Source organism: Hemicordylus capensis, chromosome 4 (assembly GCF_027244095.1).
Source record: "Hemicordylus capensis ecotype Gifberg chromosome 4, rHemCap1.1.pri, whole genome shotgun sequence".
In the NCBI taxonomy this organism is placed as follows: domain Eukaryota; kingdom Metazoa; phylum Chordata; class Lepidosauria; order Squamata; family Cordylidae; genus Hemicordylus; species Hemicordylus capensis.
This window is the reverse complement of record NC_069660.1, coordinates 31,417,680-31,437,323: the sequence shown is the minus strand read 5'-3', so window position 1 is coordinate 31,437,323 and position 19,644 is coordinate 31,417,680. Positions and strand designations below refer to the sequence as shown.

General features: G+C 43.6%; 1 protein-coding gene across 5 annotated transcripts in view; it reads right to left on the bottom strand.

The window, feature by feature from the left end:
- PREX1 (phosphatidylinositol-3,4,5-trisphosphate dependent Rac exchange factor 1) overlaps positions 1 to 19,644 on the bottom strand; it is a 338,510-nt gene that overhangs the window by 20,411 nt on the left and 298,455 nt on the right. For all 5 annotated transcript variants that reach the window (XM_053247478.1, XM_053247480.1, XM_053247479.1 and 2 more), the window contains 5 exons: positions 18,365 to 18,641; positions 16,337 to 16,540; positions 8,479 to 8,567; positions 5,216 to 5,298; positions 4,026 to 4,116 (listed from right to left, as the gene is read on the bottom strand). In XM_053247478.1, the coding sequence (XP_053103453.1) occupies positions 4,026 to 4,116; positions 5,216 to 5,298; positions 8,479 to 8,567; positions 16,337 to 16,540; positions 18,365 to 18,641 (744 nt within the window). The remainder of the gene's footprint in view (positions 1 to 4,025; positions 4,117 to 5,215; positions 5,299 to 8,478; positions 8,568 to 16,336; positions 16,541 to 18,364; positions 18,642 to 19,644) is intronic.

The following is a 19,644-nucleotide window of genomic DNA, read 5'->3' as shown; positions in this document are numbered from 1 at the left end:
ACACACATAGTGTAGCACTACTACAGAGGGGTGGTCTGAGGGTCTTATGGATATCAACAGATCTTTCCCATATCAATAGTTACAGGTGAGCAACCTGTTTATCTGGATCGAGATCCGTCAAGATCCATGAGAATGGGTGTGTTAACTAGCTATCCATGGAGGGTAGCAGCTATTGTAACACCTGCTTCTTCCAAAGCTCACCTTGGCAGCAGAGCACACATCTATGGCAAAGGGGTAGATGGATTCCTGAAGACCGTAGGAAGAACAATGTCCTGGTAGAGGTGGAAGTCGATGACTAGGGAGTTAGGCACAGGATGTTTTAAAAGATATTCATTGTCTTTCACCTGAACTCGATACAAACTCTCTAGTCGCTTAGACTTGGGGGTTGAGATATTACTTTCATTGCACATCACACAGCTTGTGAAATGACTGGGAGAACAGGCAGAGCCACAGGCTGAGTTGATTCAGACAGTCATAAAATTATAGAACGGGTCATCAATAGTGGCTAGTTCAGGCTTTAGATCGAGACCCAGCGCTTTAGCCATTTCCCTAACATGACGGTGATACGCTCTCATTTCCTCATTAGAGAAGACATGAGTGGTTGGAGCCACATCAACTGGATGATCCATTCTGTTGTCTAGATCATCTGGATCGGACCCAAAGTCAGAAGAGCCATGGTTATCAGAAGGTGAGTGAGATGGAGAAAGTGGTACATATGTTTGTGTCCCAATAGTAGTTGTTTTTCATGGAGTGGGAGTACCCAGTGCTTCTGCCCCAACTGCCAGGCTTTTGTAAACAGTCTGTGTTGCCATATCTCTTAAAACTTTGACAGGGGCCCCAGAAGCTATTTGTGTGGCCACCAAGACAGTCTTAATCATAGCTTGTAATGGCATGGTTAACTTATCACCTCCAGCCAGGGTGTGTACAGTACGAATTGGAGATGCCACTGTAGTTAGCGGTGGATACGGTTTAGTTTGTGAAGACTTCCAGAGTTGATCCTCTTGAAAGTTGTAAAGGAAACCGGGAGATCAAGTCCCCATAGATGCTGATGCCAGTGTTGCCCCCTGCAGTTGATGAATGTGCAAAGCCACACATATGCCATGGTGAGGGGTCTGCCAAATGGGCAGCTGTTAGTGTACCTGGTGTTCTGTGGACCAAGGACTGCATTGTAACTGATTCCCTAGAAGTTCCTGCTTCTGATGATTGTGGGGGAGAACTTTTGAATGTCTATGCCAAGGGAATGCTGGAGCTGGAATTGAGAACTGAAAGCAAGGTGTGGGCAGTGGTAGAATCTAATACTGCTTTCCTATCCTTGATATTGAAAGTTGGTATCTTGGCTTGACATTGAGGAGTCAGCAACCTCAATGCTGATAGCACTGGTGTATTTAAAACTGAAAAAGGAACTCACACTTTTGGAGTTGTAAGAACCTGGGTTGATATTGAAGGGGCCTCTTGATGTCGATCGGCAGGTGTCAACAGAGGGGAAGAGTTTATTGGAGTAGGAACGGGAGACACAGCGGCCTCTCAATGCCAATAATCTTGGCGTCGACACTGAGGACTCTCAATGTTTCTGATGTTGGTTGCTCCTTTTCTTTTGAAGCCCAAGTCTTCGATGTCTAGCAATGTTTGTCGATCCCCACATCAGAGGTTGAGGAGTTCAATGGCAGGGTCTGAAGACCTAAAGGAGATGGTGTCCTTTCCTTTGTTAAATCCACTGTTTTGGATTTCTTTAGTTTCGGGGGAGAGAAAGGGTCTTCCAATCCCGAATACATTCATTTTGACTTCAAAAAGATTTTTGGAATTCGAAATGATGCCAACAGCAAGCTCAATGTCAATGGCTGTAGTTTTATAGAAGGATGCTTAGACACTGACATCAAAGTTTTTGAAGTTGACGATGAGGTCGTAAGGCGGGGTTCTGCCAATGTTGAAGGGATTAGTACCTCATCATAAATGGCAGCACGAAGCTGCAAGGCCTGATTTTTTTCTCATCTGCTTTGAGAAAACTAGGCATATCTTGCACGAAGTGACATTGTGCTCTTCTTCCAGGCAGATTAAACACGTCATGGAGATCTTTTGAGAGAAGCTTGGCATTATAGCCTGAGCACCTCTTGAAGCTCTGTTTCTCCTCAGCCATTTCTATGAGATTCCAACTCATAGTCAAAGTCCATTCCAAATTTGAAAAAACACCAGCGAAGCCCAGAAGCCGCTTCCAAGTCAAAACCAATAAAATCAGTCTGATATTGTTAATCTTACTAATACACTCAGAAAAGAAGAACTTAACCAATGAGGAGTGACAGCCAGAGGACTGAATGCAATGGTGGTTGGAGAAGAACTGAAGAACAGGCACCCTGCCCGCCTTTAAATAGCATGCTGAAGGCATGTGGGCAGGGATCAGATGCCTCAACGAGCTGTGGCATTCTACCGTAAGGGTCCTGCAGAGGCGCGTTACCTATTCTTATGGATCTTGATGGATCTCGATCCAGATCATAGTATACTCTGAGACAGAAGTGCAGTCTTGAGGGAGGTCATGTGGTCTGTGCATAACAAATGTGCATTTATTGTCCATTAAAAAATTCGTCATACATAAAAAGACTTGCTTCCTGTGTAGCTCTTCAGCAGACACCTTTTTTTGCAAAGCTTAGGCACCATAAAGATTTTCAGGGAGCAAGAGTGAAGGGAGGTAAAGACAGAAACCTGGGCACACCCCTGAGAGGAGGGGAGGAGGGATCCTATTCTTACCCTGCTGCACCTGTCCCTGAGTCACCTCAAATATTGTCATCACCCAGCCTCTAGGCTTTCCCTAACTGCTACTGCTGATGGGATCCAGCTGGATTAGGAGGGATTAAGGATCAAACTACATGTTACTTTAAGCACATGGTTTATAAGCATGTCCTTACAAAATGTACTATATTGGGGTCCCATGAGGATCAGGACTGTGGTGGTGGGGCTTACCCTATCCCCTGCTGGGGTCTTATTCAGATTAGGATTTTCTAAGGGGAAAAGCTGTTATCAGCAGAGGCCTGACCTAGTAACTATTTAACATTTAAAAACAAGGATGTGCTTGCAAACCATGTGCTTAAAGTAACATGTAATCTGGCCCTCAGAGATGAAAAATAGGAGGAAGTGGTGGACAGCCTTCTACCACTGCTGATAGCCCAGTTCCACCTCAGCTTGATGATGCAGATGGCACAGTAAATCAAGCTGCACTAAGAGCTGAGGAAGCTAAGTGAGCTGGGAGGACTCTGGGCTTTTTGGAATTTATGCCCCTATTGTGAACTTCAACACAATGAGCTAAGATTTCAGAAGACATGTGTCTGCTCTTGTGTACAACCCCCACTCCTTTCCCAAAGTGTTTTTCATGCTTACAACTGATTGGTATAATTGTGTGGGCAGGGACAATAACAGCATATAACTTATTTGCCAGTACTGGCATTTTGTAATATTCACTGGATGCTTTCACAGGATCTTTGTAGCTGTAAAGAACAGCTTGTCACATACAGACATTTGGACTGGTATTTGACAAGTCAATTTCTAGTGTTAATGAATACGAGTCAAGTTTTCCCCCCTGGATGCATTATGATTTGATATACAAGGGATACTGTTGTTTCCTGTGTCTCAGAGTGACTTATAAAACGTGACTCATAGTATTCAGGACCTTTAATCTGGTGTCAATGTGATACTCTCAACACCCTAACCTTGGTCAGGAGCATATTATATGCTCATAAATGTTCCTCTCTCCACTTTTCTTTTTTGAAGCTAACCATGGTGCAGCATTATGGCTGTACCAATGTTAACACTAACCATGCTTAGCCTCAAACTAGGATTTAAAGTGAATTCACAAATTGTGATTAGTTCTAAACATGACGTGGATGAAATGATGCCCTGAAAAAGTGTGGGGTAAGAATTTATGGAGAAGAGGAAAGTGAGGACAATAGAGGAGAGAGCATGTTTGCCTGCAGCATATTTCCAATCTTATGACCAGAAACCATGTCTGTAGCTGGACCCATGATTTTTTTATTGCCTACCTTGCAAACTGTGGTCCATTGGAAAATGCTTGGTTTCTTCAAAAGCCTTGCTTATTACTGGTCCTTTGAGAAGGGCATTGATAGCATCCACCTGTAGAAAGAAGCATATTTGGTTAACCTTTAAAATTCTTCCAGAGTAGCAGTTCTTTGCAGAGAAAACAATTAAATCATGTGCTTTAAAACAAATGCATTTGTTTGAACTGAAATGGAAGCCTTCGCCTAATGAAGCAAATGCTTCCTCTTAGCAAATAGGAGTTTAAAGCAAGACAGGTTTGTGAATGGGGACACAGGATAATAACTGGACTCTATCAGATGTGGAGCATGGGTACAAGATTTACAGTTCTTAAGTGATCACATTACAGCCCCAGAGGCAAGCTCAGAGCCTTCCAGTCAGGAAGAACTGAACAGCTGCCAAGCATCCTGCATAATTAACTTAGTAAATTCAGTATCACAAGATGTAGTGATCACCATCAGCTTAGTTGGCTTTAAAAGTGGATTAAAAGAGGATTCCTGCAGCATGGCTATTAGCCATGGGACCTAAATGGAATCTCAGTTTTTGGAGAAAGTATACTAGATACTAGGAACAAATGGCAGTAGAAAGCTAACACATTTGTGTCCCAACTGTGAGATTTCAGAGGCACTGTAGGTAGCCATTGTCGTTGCTGTTGTTATTACTTATTTACTGGGTTTCAGTAAGGAAGTTCTCAAAACAGTTTACAAAAGAAAAAAGAACAGGAAGTAGGGATGTGCGAACTGGCTTGAGGTCAAACCAGTTCACTTTTGAACCGGGCCGGATCAAGGACTCCCCCTCGAGCTGGACCGGGCCTGCTTCGGCTTGACCTTGAGCCAAATCTCCTGGGCCCGCTCAGGGCTGGTTCGGGGGTTCTAAAGGGTGTTTTTAAAAATTAAAAAACAAAAACAAACACTCACTGCCGGGTCCCACGGTCTCCAGGGGTGCTGCCGTGGGAGGTGGATGAGTGTGTGTGTCTCTGCCATTTCCTCCCCCACACTGCCAGTAATCTATTGCTGGACTACAACTCCTATCAGTCCCAGCTACAATTCATTGTGGCTGGGCATGATGGGAGTTGTAGCTTAGCCACATCTGGAGGCCCCCAGGACAGGAGCCACCACTAACCTGGGGCACAGCTATTAAGGACTGCTCCCACAAGTAAGGTGCTCATGTCACCCACCTGGTTAAAAAGATGCTCAAGGCAGCCGTGAAGCTTGTCTTGTTTATCCGAAGGTATTCTCATGTCACTGGGAAGTTCATCGCCTAGTGATGGAAAGAAATAAAATATTGGGCTTTTCCTCATGCTTCAATGGTAGCATAATGAGAAAAGAAACATTTGCCTTCCCTTAGATGTGTTCACACCGTTATTCTAGTTTTAATCCTCTGTACTCATCTCCTTCCGCCTCCTCCTCCTCCTCCTGCTGCTGCTCTCTCCATACCTCTAACATCGAAGCACAGATTATTCTGTGAACTTCCCCTAACTAGTAACCATTTGCTCGCATGCTGTTTTCCTAACAAAGCATAACCCTAACCCTAACCCCTGCTAACTTGGCAAAGAGGCACCTTTTAACATGGTTATTCTCTTTATTTAGCAGGGGGAGAGTAACTGGCCCTATCCACCCTCAGCACAGTACCTCCAGTGACTGTTGCTGGCGTCTATCTTATGTTTCTTTTTAGAATGTGAGTCCTTTGGGGACAGGGATCCATCTCATTTGTTTGTTGTTTCTCTGTGTAATCCACCCTGAGCCATTTTTGGAAGGGCGGTATAGAAATCGAATAAATAATAAATAATAATCTCCTAGAGAGGCTGACAGGAGACCTTCTCACTGAAAGGGGAAACATGTGGGGGTGGGAATTCTATCTCATTTCTATCTCCCTCCTGTGTTAGGACATAGGGACATAGGAAGCTGCCTTATACCAAGTCAGACCCTTAGTCCCTCTAGCTTAGTATTGTCTTCTCCGAGTGGCAACCAAGTCTTTCCCAGCCCTACCTGGAGATGCCAGAGACTGAACCTGGGTCCTTCAGCTCTTCCACTGAACTATCACCCCGTCCCCTAAGGGGAATAACTTGCAGCACTCAGAGGTAGTAACCCATCCAAATGCAAACCAAGGCAGATGCTGCTGAGCAGAGGGGAGAATTCATGCTTGCTACACAAGACCAGCACCCCTCCCCAAGGGCAAATGCTGGAAGATCTACAAGTGGATCTCCTGCACCTACTTGAAAATAACGGCGTCTCCCCTCTGGATCAGATTAGAAAGCAGTACTGGCAGGATTGGGGCACTCTTTCCTCACATGTCATTTCCCATACCTAAATGGCCATCCCTCTGCCCAGCTGCTATTTGCGCAAAAAGGGGGAAAACACACAGGCAGGCACCAAACTGGCTCTTCTTGATTAGATTATTGTTCAGCTTTATGTGGTTTCGTGACTTTTATTACACGGTTAGCTGCTTTGAAGGGCTGTAAAAGTGATCTACAAATGTTTTAAAATGAACATTTATGTTTTTAGAATAAATGTTTCAGTATTTAGAGCAGGGGTAGGCAATGTGTAGCTCTCCAGATCTTGCTGAACTACAACTCCCATCATCCCAAGCTCTAACAACTTGGGGCTGGGGGTGATGGGAGGTGTAGTTCAGCAACATTTGGAGAGCTGCAGGTTGCCTACCCCTGATTTAGAGTAACTAAATACTAGAACAGTCCCTTTGACAAAAGTTTGGATCAGGCGAACCCTTTGGAACTCAAAGCACTATGACTAGTGTTTTATATTCAGTAATAAATACTAACACTCAGTGGCTGACATCCAGACTAATGCGGCACTGAAGCACCACCATTTTTTGTTGCAATGGGAGGGAGGTGTAATTTTCGCCAATCTTCCTTCCCTCTATGCCCCCCTATGTCCCTGAGGGCTGTGCAACCTTCAGGGATATAATTTCTGGAGGCACAAGAAACTGCAGAAGGAAGGGAAGATTGTCAAAAATCTCCCCTCCACTGTTCTGCATCAAAAAGTGCTGACACGTTCACAGCATTAGTCTGGATGTCAGCCAGTGTTTATACAGTACATCTCTTATGACTCTGTTGTCATATCATGGATTTGGCTGCCATTAAACCATATCCTAAGCAGGTTTAAGGACACAGTTGATTGTTCTCTTCCAGCTAACTGCATTCAAAGCAAAATTGATTACTGAGCAATTGTTAATTACTCAGCATTACTGAGCATAGCCGACTGAGTATGTAATGGTGGTTTAATATGCAGCTTGGAAGGAATGCATCATGAGATGTGTTGGTTACATCTATATCAGGCCTGAACAACTTCAGCCCTCCAACTGCTGTTGGACTACAACTCCAATCATCCCTATTGGCCACTGTGGCTGGGGATGATGAGAGTTGTAGTCCAACAACGGTCAGAGGGCTGAAGTTGTGCAGCCCTGACCTAGACTGACTGGCACGGAGGTCATGGGCCTGCCTTCCTCATCCCTGGAAATGCAACCTTCTTCCCCTCTTGCACTTTACTTCCAAAGCCGATTGTGGTGAAAAGAAATCAGAAGGAAATCAGAGCAGTGCCTGTTCTAGGAGGAAGGGGAAGCAACTAAAAATGGGATTCCTCCTCTCACAGGTTTCCTCTCCTTCCTGGAACAGGTACTGAGCTGGTATGAGGCCTATGGCCAAAATAGACATTACATGCAGCTATGTATAATATTATTTATTTACTGCTTGCATTGTTATACTGCCTTTCTGCCTTGCCCAAGGCACCCAAAGCAGGTTACACTATTAAAAATAAATGAACATGTTACATAAGATTTACAAATCAGTGTTGTCTCTCAGGCTGTTGATGGTCTTTTCAGGAGCAGAGGACAAGAGTCCCCTGGCTTGGACGCCTCCTTTCTTGACGTTCTCTCAGGGCGCACAGGTTTTTCAGTATTCCTCACTGGCCCTTCTTACTTAAAAGCTGCTTCCAGAGGATCAGGCTTGGAGAAGCAGTGAGGGAAAGGGTATTTAACCCTTTCCCCGCCCACCAATTTCTGACTCCAAACTACACATCCAGCAGCTCCCCGCTCCTACAAGTTCCAAATGTTGGCAAACATGCACTTAGAACTTCACAGAGACAGAAGATGCTTGTTGGGGGGTGATTTGGTGGGGAAAGATTTGAGGAAGGAAAATGGCAGGTGGGGAAAAGCTGACGTTCCCTCTCCTCTGCTACCACTTCTCGGGCCCGAGCATTCCTCTGGAAATGGCTTTTCCTGTTTAAAAGGAGACTTAGGGGTATTCTTACATCCATCTGTGTGGTTTGGACCATTGCATCTAACACCTCCTTGTGCTTCCTTGGGGGAAAGGATCTAGAAGGAACACCACAGACAGGGCAACCCAGTTGGTTGCAGGCCAACTGGCACTATCTGCTGCACACTTCTTTGTTCATGTCTTGATGCAAAAGTGCAGCATTCGCTCACCTGATCCCATCTCATCGCTACCCAAGTAAGAGCTGTTACTTCTCACACTGGTGTAGGAAAGCACCGAGTCTCTGTTGCTATTACACTCACTGAAAGAAGAAGAAGAGAATGAAGAAAGATTAAATAACTCTCCTCATGCAGAAGTTCAGCAATGCAATTCGCACCTTTGACAAAACTGAGTTTCCTGAAGGGAATTCTTTTATTTCTATCTCATTTATTTCCAGGGATTACTGACAAAGGTTCTCCTGAATGAGAAGAGTAAGAGGATACCAGACTTTAATGCCACCAGCCTTTTGAACTTTGTTTTAGCACACATCATCTTTCACTGGTGAAGGTGGACTGCAAAATTGGGGCATTCTTCTTCGTTACTAGAGTTCATGTGGAAGGCTATAGATGATACTGAGGCAAGTAGAGGATTAACTGCTTAAAATTAAGCCTAGCACAGTTGATTTTCCATGAAGTTTGAGGACAGTGACCTCATCACAGGGCGTGATACTCAGCTGTTTGACTCCAAGTGCAGAATTAACTTAAAACCATTCAGAATGAACTGTGCTCCTGTACCTGCATTGTGGCTTCCAATACTCGTTTCATTTCATTTCATTTCTAGCCCTTGGGTACTTGATCAATGTGTCATGAAGACCAATTCACACAACCAAATTGGCACAGAGGATGCTGCATCTGAAAACAGTTATTCTATCCAATTAATTCTGCTGGAAGGACAAACATGGCACCGTTCTATGCATATTTGCTTAGATACAAGCCCCACTATGTTCAATGGGCCTTACACCCACATAAATATGCACAGGATTTCAGGCTTACTTCCAAGGTTTGCTAGAATTGTGACACTGCCTCTTCAACCCAACATGCACAAAACTATTGCTTTAACAGCAGTCACTAATGAACCACGCAAATGTAAGCTGAGCCTGGAGGTAACCTATAACCTGTAGGTTAGGCGTTGGAACAAGGCAGCCAAGAGAGCTGCGGCATTGACTTCCATGGATAAGGATGGAAGTGCTGCACTTATCCATAAGGATGGATAAGTGCTGCACTGATGGCATTCACCATCTTTGTTTAATTATAAAGCAAAACCCCTGCCCGCATTGCTGCATCTAGTTATGCAATAGCAGGGACAAGCACATTATTCCATTATAGGTATTCAAAGACAGTGGCAGGCACTGCAGCTGCTGAGAAGTGCCCTGAGCCACTGTCACTCCACTGTTTCCAAACTAGGCCTCCCTTTGTGGGGGCTTACATCAGCAGCAGCAGCCAGGAGTGCCCTTCAGCAGCTGCACCGAGACTTGCCATCTTTGTTTACCTCTACCATGATGCACTTGTCTCCATTGCTGTGTAACTAGATGCAGCAATTGGGATAGGAGCTCTGCATTACAGGTAAACAAGATGGCGGATACCAGCGGTGTGGCTGCCAAAGGTGCTCTGGGCTACCTCTAAGGCAAACCCTCATAAGAGTTTGAGAGAGGCTTACTGTGACAGCAATAGGACTGGCAGTGATTTGGAGTGTTTCTTAGCAGCTGCCATCTTTTTTCACCAGGGCCCCCCCAGGAGTTGGTTTTGGGTCCTTTGTTAGCTCTGGGCTCCCAGCCAGTTGCCTCACTTAGAAGCACAGGAAGCTGCCTTATACCGAATCAGACCATTGGTCCATCTAGCTCAGTATTGTCGACAGTGACTGGCAGCGTCTCTCCAAGGTGTCAGGCAGGAGTCTTTTCCAGCTCTACCTGGAGATGCCAGGGAGTGAACCTGGAACCTCCTGCATGCAGAGCAGATGCTTTACCAATACAGCCCCATCCACTTGACTGACCCCTGATGTTGATCCTTCTCAAAGATTTCTCTTCATTACTGAAAGGAATTACCACATTTACTCCTATGAGGGGCAAACTGATTGTGAACCAGATCTTCTACGCCAAGGCATGAAGATAAGAACATAATAACAGCCCTGTTGGATCAGGCCCAAGGCCTATCAGGTCCAGCATCCTGTTGAGACCACCAGAAGCCTTTGGAAAGCCCAAAAGCAAGAGGTAAGGGCATAAACTCTCTCTTGCTGTTGCTCGCCTGCAACTGGTATTTAGAGGCATCTTGCCTCTGTGGCTAGAGGTGGCCTATAGCCACCAGACTAGTAGCCACTGAAAGACCTGTCCTCCATGAATTTGTCTAAGCCCCTTTCAGAGGTGTACCTAGGTAATTTTGGAGTTGGACCTAAAGGCCTTTAGAGCCCCCCTGCCCCCGCGCAAATTAAGCATCATTATGCTCAGCTGGGTGACCACACCATCTGGGACAGACTAAAGAGGATTTGGGGGCCCCCAGGGGCCGTGGAGCCCCTGGACGTCAGCCCTGAAGTCCAGGGGTAAGAGCGCCTCTGGCCCCTTTCAAAGCCATCCAAGCTAGTGGCCATCACCACATCCCATGGCAAAGAATTCCATAGATTAATTATGTTAAAGCGTGGCTAATGAAAACAAAGTATCCTCTTAGCTATACTTTGCTCATTCTTGTAAGCTCCACGGTATCCATTTTCTGGCTCAAAACTATCAAAACACATTTGATTCCTTCTTGAATTGCCATTATATATTTTATGTATGCTTAATTGTCTGTCTGAATCTAAAAGAGATAAGAGAATAACCTCTTTCATCATTCGTTTAAGTCTACATTCTGAAATAAGTGACAGCTCCACTGGGAATCTGCCTTTGATCTCACAATGTCATCCAGAGAGATTAGGCTCAATTACAGAGCCATTAAACAAAACATGATGGAGGAACAGGCGTCATGTGAAATGATGAATAAAATTATTTCTATTGCACTGAAATCTGTACAGAGCACATAAGTAGGTTTTAATATGAAGACACCGCTTGCCACCCACCAAAGCTTTTCTACTATATCAAAACTGGGGATTTAAACCGTGAAAAATGTGCTTTTCTACTTGTTCAATTCGAGGCTCTTAGAAGAAATAAATGCTGTTAATTTCTGTGACTAGGAATCTTGAGCTCATGACATCAGTAGTTTAAATTTAGAAAGGAAAGGAAATAGCACTTCTAATTGAATTGCCATGGCCTATTTTGTTTAATGTGCAGATTGCAAAACAAGCTGGGGATTTTCTATCAACTCTCATAGGCATTTGACAGTTTTTGGCCACTGCTCAGGAGCTTTCGGTATTCAGTAGTCATGCTGAGCTCCAGTTCACAAAGCTTCATTTCCTCTGCCAATGATACAGGATAATTTATTCCATCTAAACCATGATGGCCACAACTCTAAGGACAGAACAGGAGAGAAAGGTTTCCCTACAGCTGCTTATAGGGGCACTTCCGTGTGAATGCATTTAGAAGCTATAACTCCAAAATTATATATTTGAAAGGAAGGCATTCAGACTGCTTATTGCTAGTCCACACAGACTAGAAGGAGAAAGAGCTACTATCATGCCAAAACAGTGACTGTAGCTCTTAAATGTTTGCAATAGGATACACTTCTTTAATGAGGCACTTCCTGCTGGATTTCTTGTTTCCCTGCTTCAGTCAGGGAAACAAGGAACTTATTTCCAAGTGAGACCACTGGTTTATCTAGCTCAGTATTGTCTACATTGACTGGCAGAGGCTCGCTAAAGTTTCAGGCAGAAGTCTTTCCCAGCCTTACCTGGAAATGCTAGGAATTGAACCTGGGACCTTCTACATACAAAGCAGATACTCTGCCAATGAGCCACAATCCTTCTCAACCAGTCATTCAGGGTAAATTGCAAGTACCTTTGAAAACCCATGTACTTGTCCTCAGGTATGCTATAGTTTATAGCAACACTAGAACTATGTTTTACAAAATATGTTTCAGCAATGGGAGAGTGAATAATTGTGAAGTGCACCAGCCCGAATGCACTTTTACCGATGAGTTCTGCTCTTAATAAGGGCAGTCGCTTACATGAACTATTTATTATACATTAGAATGAAGGGTGGACTGAATATATTCCAGAAGTGAAGCAAATAAGGCTGAAGATTCAGCTTGAGAAATACTATGAAAAAGGGGGGAAATTAAGATGCAGATATTCTGAAAATGTAACAAATCAGCATGTCTGAATGAACACTTAATATAATTTATATCAACTTACAAAGATGTAACTGATTAAAACACAGGGACACAGAACTAGATCTTTCTAAAATCTTGATGGTATATTTTTTAGATCTGTTTCAGTTCCGTAAAATGCATTTCTCTTCTATTGGATAGGAAGAAAACCCACTTGTTTTATCTCTTTTGAGCACTGCTTTTAAAGAAACATTTTTTTAAAAGGCACAGCTTGAACTGTGTGATGTTTCTCTTGGTGGGAAATATTCCAGGAGAAGCAATGAGTCAGTTATATAAAAAATCCGAAACAAAACACACGAGTAATATCAAGATTTTCAGACACCTGAACAAATATTTGGGGTTTATGGTTTTCAAAACCACTGTTTTTGAAAAAGAAAAGTGGGGGGGAGGAGGGGGTTTTGCTTCTGTTTTTGCTATTCAACATTTTAATCTTCTGGGGAAATTGTTCATAGACTTAAAAGGAAAGCAAACTGACTTACAAGCAGCTATAATCAGTGCATCCATGCTGTCTGAGACCCAGGCTCACAGTTGCGGGGCACTGAGATGTTTTGCACTAACAGCAATCTTATCCAGAACATATACAAGGTTGTGCTATAAGGTTGTGATCCTGTTGTGCAAGCTGTTGCACCAGCACACTAGCCTGGAACACAAGCTCCTGACTTAGTGGAACTAGCTAGTGCAACATCCTTGCACAAATGCAGCATTAGTCTGGATGTCAGCCAGAGCATTTCAGCCACAGTATATGGCTTAGAATCAAATGAGAATCAAATAGCATCCCCCCCACCACCCTTTAATTATCTCGTGATATGGGTGTGGAGAAGGGGGAGACTCTACAAATATGGGGTTGTATATCTTGGACCTAGCTGATGCTGTGCCTTCCGAAGGAGCAGTCCTTCTGAAGGAGCAGTCCAAAGGAGCAGTCCTTCCAAAGCAGTCTGAAGGAGCAGTCCTTCCGAAGGACTGGCCTCAGCAAAATGCAAGGGTCAGTTAACTTATAGAACCCAATGTTCAACCAAGTCAAATCATCCTTCACCTGTCAGTCCTAGCACCAGGCCTTTGGAGAGGAAAGATGTTCTAGGCCCATATTGCCCCCATTTGGAGCCTTGACTGGGGTGGCTAAAAATCTCTAGCTAGTTGCCAACTCCTTATAACATTCTGTTCTACTCCTGCCATAGGAACATAGGAAGCTTCTGTATACTGAGTCAGACCACTGATCAATCTAGCTCAGTATTATCTACTCAGACTGGCAGCAGCTTCTCCAAGGTTGAGGGCAGGAGTCTCCCTCAGCACTATCTTGGAGGTACCAGGGAGGGAACTTGGAACCTTCTGCATGCAAGCATGCAGATGCTCTTTGGGGGTATTCCATCCCCAAAGGGGGATATCTTACAGTGTTCACACATGCAGTCTCCCATTCATATGCAACCAGGGCAGACCCTGCTTTGCAAAGGGGACAAGTCATGCTTGCTACCACATGATCAGCAATCCATGTATGACCCAGATATTATTCCATTTAAGACACAAAACCACAGCTTCTGAAGAAGCACTGCTGCATTCCTGGTTGTGAAATCTTCCCAACAGAGAGACTGTGGTTAATTCTGTCTACTTCAAAGTACCTCAGACTGGTGCCTGCCGATTTGAGTCATGAGAAGATCCTGCCGCCAGCATAAATTGCAACTCTAGAGCCCAATTAGTCTGTGTTTTCTGTGGATGGTGTGTTTGTACACATAAGACAACAAATTATCAGTTCCATAAACAACAGCTGTTGGGGTAGTCTCAAACTAGCAGGCTTGTGCTCCTGAAAAACCCACAAAACAGTCCCTCCTTCCAGCTGCCGCGCTTCAGTGGATAAAGGGAGGAATTCTTTCTTCTGACCTCACCTGACCTGCCTGATGGCTGAGGCCCTGCTGTAAGTTGATCCTGTGACAGACATGTGAACCATGACAAATTGCTATGAACTCTGGACTGGATACACTTAAATCCATACCGTACAACAAGCAATATTCAGGGACAGGTCCAGCAGCATAAACTCCCTAGTATGAAATGTTACTGTGCAGTTGGGAAGAGGCTCAGGTCCTAAATGTCTAAGAGGGACAATCCATTCATTCATTGATTTTTAAGTTCCAGTGCTTTTCAATATAAGAAGAAATTGGTGGCATTGCAAAACATTTGAATCCAAACTTCTAAGGATCAAACCAGACATGTTCCTAAATGCACTTTGGGGGAGGTGAACTTTTTTCTCCATGCCATTTTCCAAGCCAAAATTCCACCCCTCTCCTGCAAAGTGGCTATTTGATTCCAAAGCAGCAATTTGCTGCTACAAAATAATTCCTCTGTTTTCTTGGTACAGGAGCCCCTAACACAGGAACATAGGAAGCTGCCTTATATGAAGTCAGACTACTGGTCTATCTAACTCAGTACACTGACTGGAAGCAGCTCTGTAAAGTTTTTGAGGCAGAAGTATCTTCCAGCCCTACCTGGAGATGCCAGGGATTGAACCTGAGACCTTCTGCATGCAAAGCAGACGCTCTGGCACTGGGCTACGGTCCCATTCCCCATAGATCAGAGATTACAAGATGTGTATGTTCATTTACATGCAAGATACAAAGGGCACAATTTAACAAATGTTAGCAATGGCAATGTTCCATTCAGCGGCACTTAACTACTTTTTCTAGATTGGAAGCATAGTCTCTGATATTTCACTTAACTAAAATAGGAAAGGATTTGTCAGATAAAAGGATAATCCCTTTCATGTAATAAATTGAGTTATGGGGTTACAAATGTGTGCTGGGGGTATTATGAGATGAAGATATCATTTTTGGTAATTGGAAGCTGGGGTGTGCATTGACCGTTTGGTGCGATTCGGACCGAACAGCGTCAAAGCGAACCAGTTTGTTCAAACCGATCAGCTGGGCCAGTCAGTTGGACGAACCAGCTTGAAATGCTTCTCAATCGAACTACTCGACCTGGCCCAGTTTGTGGCAGTCCAGTTTGCGGGCCAACTGAGTCTGCACATCCCTAGTTGGAAGGACACATTTTGTCTGGGGGGGTGGGGACAAGTTTTAAAGATTTTTAAACATGGGGTGTACTTTAGTGATAGTTCCTTCAAATGACTGGATCATCATGAAATGAGAGAGATCATTTTTGGTAGGTGGAAGCAGGGGTGTGCATGGACTGGAATCCAAAATGTCAGATGGCTGAAGCCTCAGAAAAAAACCTATGGCTGAAGTCTCAGGAAAAAACTACAAATCCCACAACTGCCCATGCCCACAACAACTAGATTTCAGGAATCTAGAAAGGGATTTTGAGGGGAAGAAAGGAAGTGGAAAGGAAGGTGGCAGCTTGAGTGCTCCCACCAGAGCAAAGAGAACACAATGCAGCCTGTCTCTTGCCCCCACCTGGTCTTAGGTAAAGGAGGGAAAGGAGGAGAGGAGAGGGCAGGCTGGGGTGAATGTCTGACAGACAGATGTTAACAAGGTTCCATCACAACCACAGGGGGCATGTTGATGATTCTGAAGGAGGTTCCTGTTGTTGAGACAGACCCTCCTCCAACGATGCCCAACATGTCTGTTGGACTGAAACAACTGCAGAGTCCTAGTATAAATATATATTCTTAGAATATCATTTAGCCAGAAGAACACGCATATACCAACATCTCAAGTTTTAACCATATTATCTTATTCTATTGTACAGTTGTTTTTTCATATGATTATGCATGATTGTTGGCCTCTTTCTCTTCCCCATACAAAAGAAATAGTTTCAAAACACTCTGTGTCATTGAACCTACCTGTAGGAGTCTCTGTAGCTCATTGTATCATGCCCTGAATCTTCCTGGTCCTCCTCAGATACTTTGAAACAAACTTTTTTCATCCCATGCTCCACTCTGTCAATATCACCGTCCTCTGATACCAAGGATGTTGGGGGTGTCTCCTCTGTGTAAGGTGGCTCACATGGTCCAGCTGTTGTGGGTTCAGTTATGGTAGACAAAAGCCTGCAAGTGTAGAATGTTACCCGGTGGTGAGAAAAATAAACCAAGGACAACAGGAGCCAAAAGCATAACTTGTGCCACACCACATTCAGTCATACGTAGACTGAAGTTCTGTGAAATCCTGTATTAACCTGCTTCTTATTTAAAATCTTCATCTGAGACCCTGCTTTGAATGCTACTGCCTTCAGAGGTCAGCTGGGTGGGGACTGTAGACAGAGCCTTCTCCGTGGTGACACCCCAATTGTGCAATGTTTTTCAAAGGGACACTCAGCTGGCACCTATTCTATTAGCTTTTAGTGTTTAAAAAATATGGAGGTGTTCAAGGCAGAGAACATAATAAAGTAAAAAGTATAAAAATAAAATTATTATGACATGAGCCTAAAAACAACTAATCAAAAGGAGCCATGGTAATTTTAGGCACCAGGTAAAGACAACCTTTTTTTCCTGGGTTCTCAATAGTTGAGGAGTTAATGCTCTCTTTACTATCAATTGCTGCTGTTTTACTGCTCCTTTTTGGTTTTTATTGTTTTATATTTGTAACTTCTGTTAGCCACCTTGAAAGTTTTATTGCTGAAAAGTGGGGTTTAAAAAGTCTTAAATAAATACATAACAAATTATTACAGGAGGCTCATGTAAGCCTCTAATGTTATCTTTGACTTACGCAAAGTCTCCAATTCATTGGCTTTTTGATTTCTCAAAGTTATAATAAGGTAACATGAAAGTCCATTAAAGCTTTCATTTATTGCTTCAAAATCTATTAGGCTGTGTACATGTTATTATTTGTTATTTATTTGAAGTGTATTGCCTGCTACATCCCAAAGGTCTGGGATGTCTGCTAATAGCCCCCACCCCCCCCAAAATGCAAAAGAAAATAAGATTATTATTCCATGACATTTCTTCCACCCTTTTCTACAAGGCAAGCATGTAGGACTTACAAATGTTTCTGAAAGATGCTCAGCTTCCCCCTAACAAGATGGAGAAGATTAAGAAACAGTACATAACCAAATAGTTTTCACACGCATATGGTCAATAAAAGCCACGTAGAAATGTTTGCCTACAGTAATCAATACTAGGCTAGTTCACATGATTATTAATTGGGCAGGACAAGCATCCTGCCCAAGTTCGGGAGCTGTGCACACTCCCGTTCTGCGATCATGTGCGAATAAAAAGCAAGGAAGGAGGTGGAGAAAAGTAGGAGGTGCCCGGGGAAGAGAGGCTCATGCTGAGAAGGTAAACTCCATCCTACCCAGCAGCTGTACCCAGCTATTTAATGAGGCAGGAGGAAAAGCTTTCCTACCTTGCAGGAGCTTCTCACACAATCACTTCCCCTGCCTCCCACCTTGCTTTTTGTTTGTACACAACAGCAAAACTGAAGCTCAGTTCAGTTCCATTTATTATGATCTTTGATCAAATACAGCAAAACTGAAGCACACACAGCTCCCGAACTTGGGCAAACGTCCTACCCAATAGGTATGTGCACAAATCGTGATTTGTTCACTGATTTGAAGCACAGCCCGGGCACCTTTAAAAGGGAGGAGAGCAGGTCCGTACCTGATCCTCAGTCGCTCTCCACAGCTTCGAATCAGTGAACAAATCATAATTAGTGCACATCCATACTACTCAACTAATGAACATGTGAGCTAGCCAACCGTATTTTGCAGATAAAGGAACACTGTGGTGCATATGCACCCTCATAAAATTAATTTCCCTGGCTGCTCATTCTGTTCACTAGGATATTGTACCTCTCCTTAAAAAAAGGGCGGGGGGGCACTACAATAATCAAGATTGTATACATAGATTTCTAAAACAAAATGTCAACCAACTCACTTATTTATCTGAAAGACGTATTGCTTCATTTCCTTAACTGCTATATCCAGTTTGTTGAAGAGCTGCAAATAAGAGTCCTGTATCTCTCGATCTTCTTGCTTCAGCAGAAAGCTAAGTCCCCTTTCCTCCTGAGTGGTTCCTCCATTCTCTTGGTTGTAGCAACCATCATATTCTCCTTGTAAGTTGCAATCCCCATTTTCTGAAGTTAAACACCTCCATGATGGTGCAGCCATGGTGGTTATGCAGTGCTGGGTGTATGAGACTGGATTTAGGCTTCCTGTTAAACATTAAAAATGCTCATTACTAAATAGCAAGGACAGATAGTATTTTGGCTATATTTTTGTTTTCCGATCTGTTATGATTCTGTATTTTGCTGTTGATGTAAAACTTTTTAGTTTAGGCAAGCCTTTGGGTTTTTATAGCACATTTTTAATAGATCTCCCTTGTGTTATTACTATTATTTCATTTTTTAACAAAAACATTCTCAAACCAATGTACATAGAAAAAAGATGGTTCCTTGCCCACAAATGGCTTTAAAAAGAAACACAAGGTGGACATCACTAAGCCCCCTAGAGCAGGGCTGCTCAACTTCGGCCCTCCTGCAGATGTTGGCCTACAATTCCCGTAATCCCTGGCTATTGACCACTGTGCTGGGGATCATGGGACTTGTAGTCCAAAAACAGCTGGGGGGGGGGCCTAAGTTGAGCAGGCCTGCCCTAAAGAGATGCTGTGCTGGGGCTAAATAGGGACAGCTGCTCTTCCCCTGCTAAATATAAGAGTCACCATTTTAAAAGGTGCCTCTTTGCCCCTGGTGGGGCAGTGGTAAAACTGCCGCCCTGTAACCAGAAGGTTACAAGTTCGATCCTGACCAGGGGCTCAAGGTTGACTCAGCCTTCCATCCTTCCGAGGTCGGTAAAATGAGTACCCAGAATGTTGGGGGCAATATGCTAAATCATTGTAAACCGCTTAGAGAGCTTCGGCTATAGAGCGGTATATAAATGTAAGTGCTATTGCTATTGCTATTGCTATTTAGTTAGGAATTTTCATTGGCTGATGGATCTCCTTGGCAGTTGGGTTGTCTGCTGTCTCCTTTCTGTTGATTTATGTATTGGCTTTATTGTTATTTGTATGGATATTAGCTGTTGGGCATGTCAATGAGGGGAAAGACAGGAAAATCCCTTAATACAGTACATACATAAATAAAATTAATAAAATATTAAGTGGCAGCTCTGAATTCTTTTATGTTATTCACTTCGCTTTATTTTATTTTTTCAAATAAA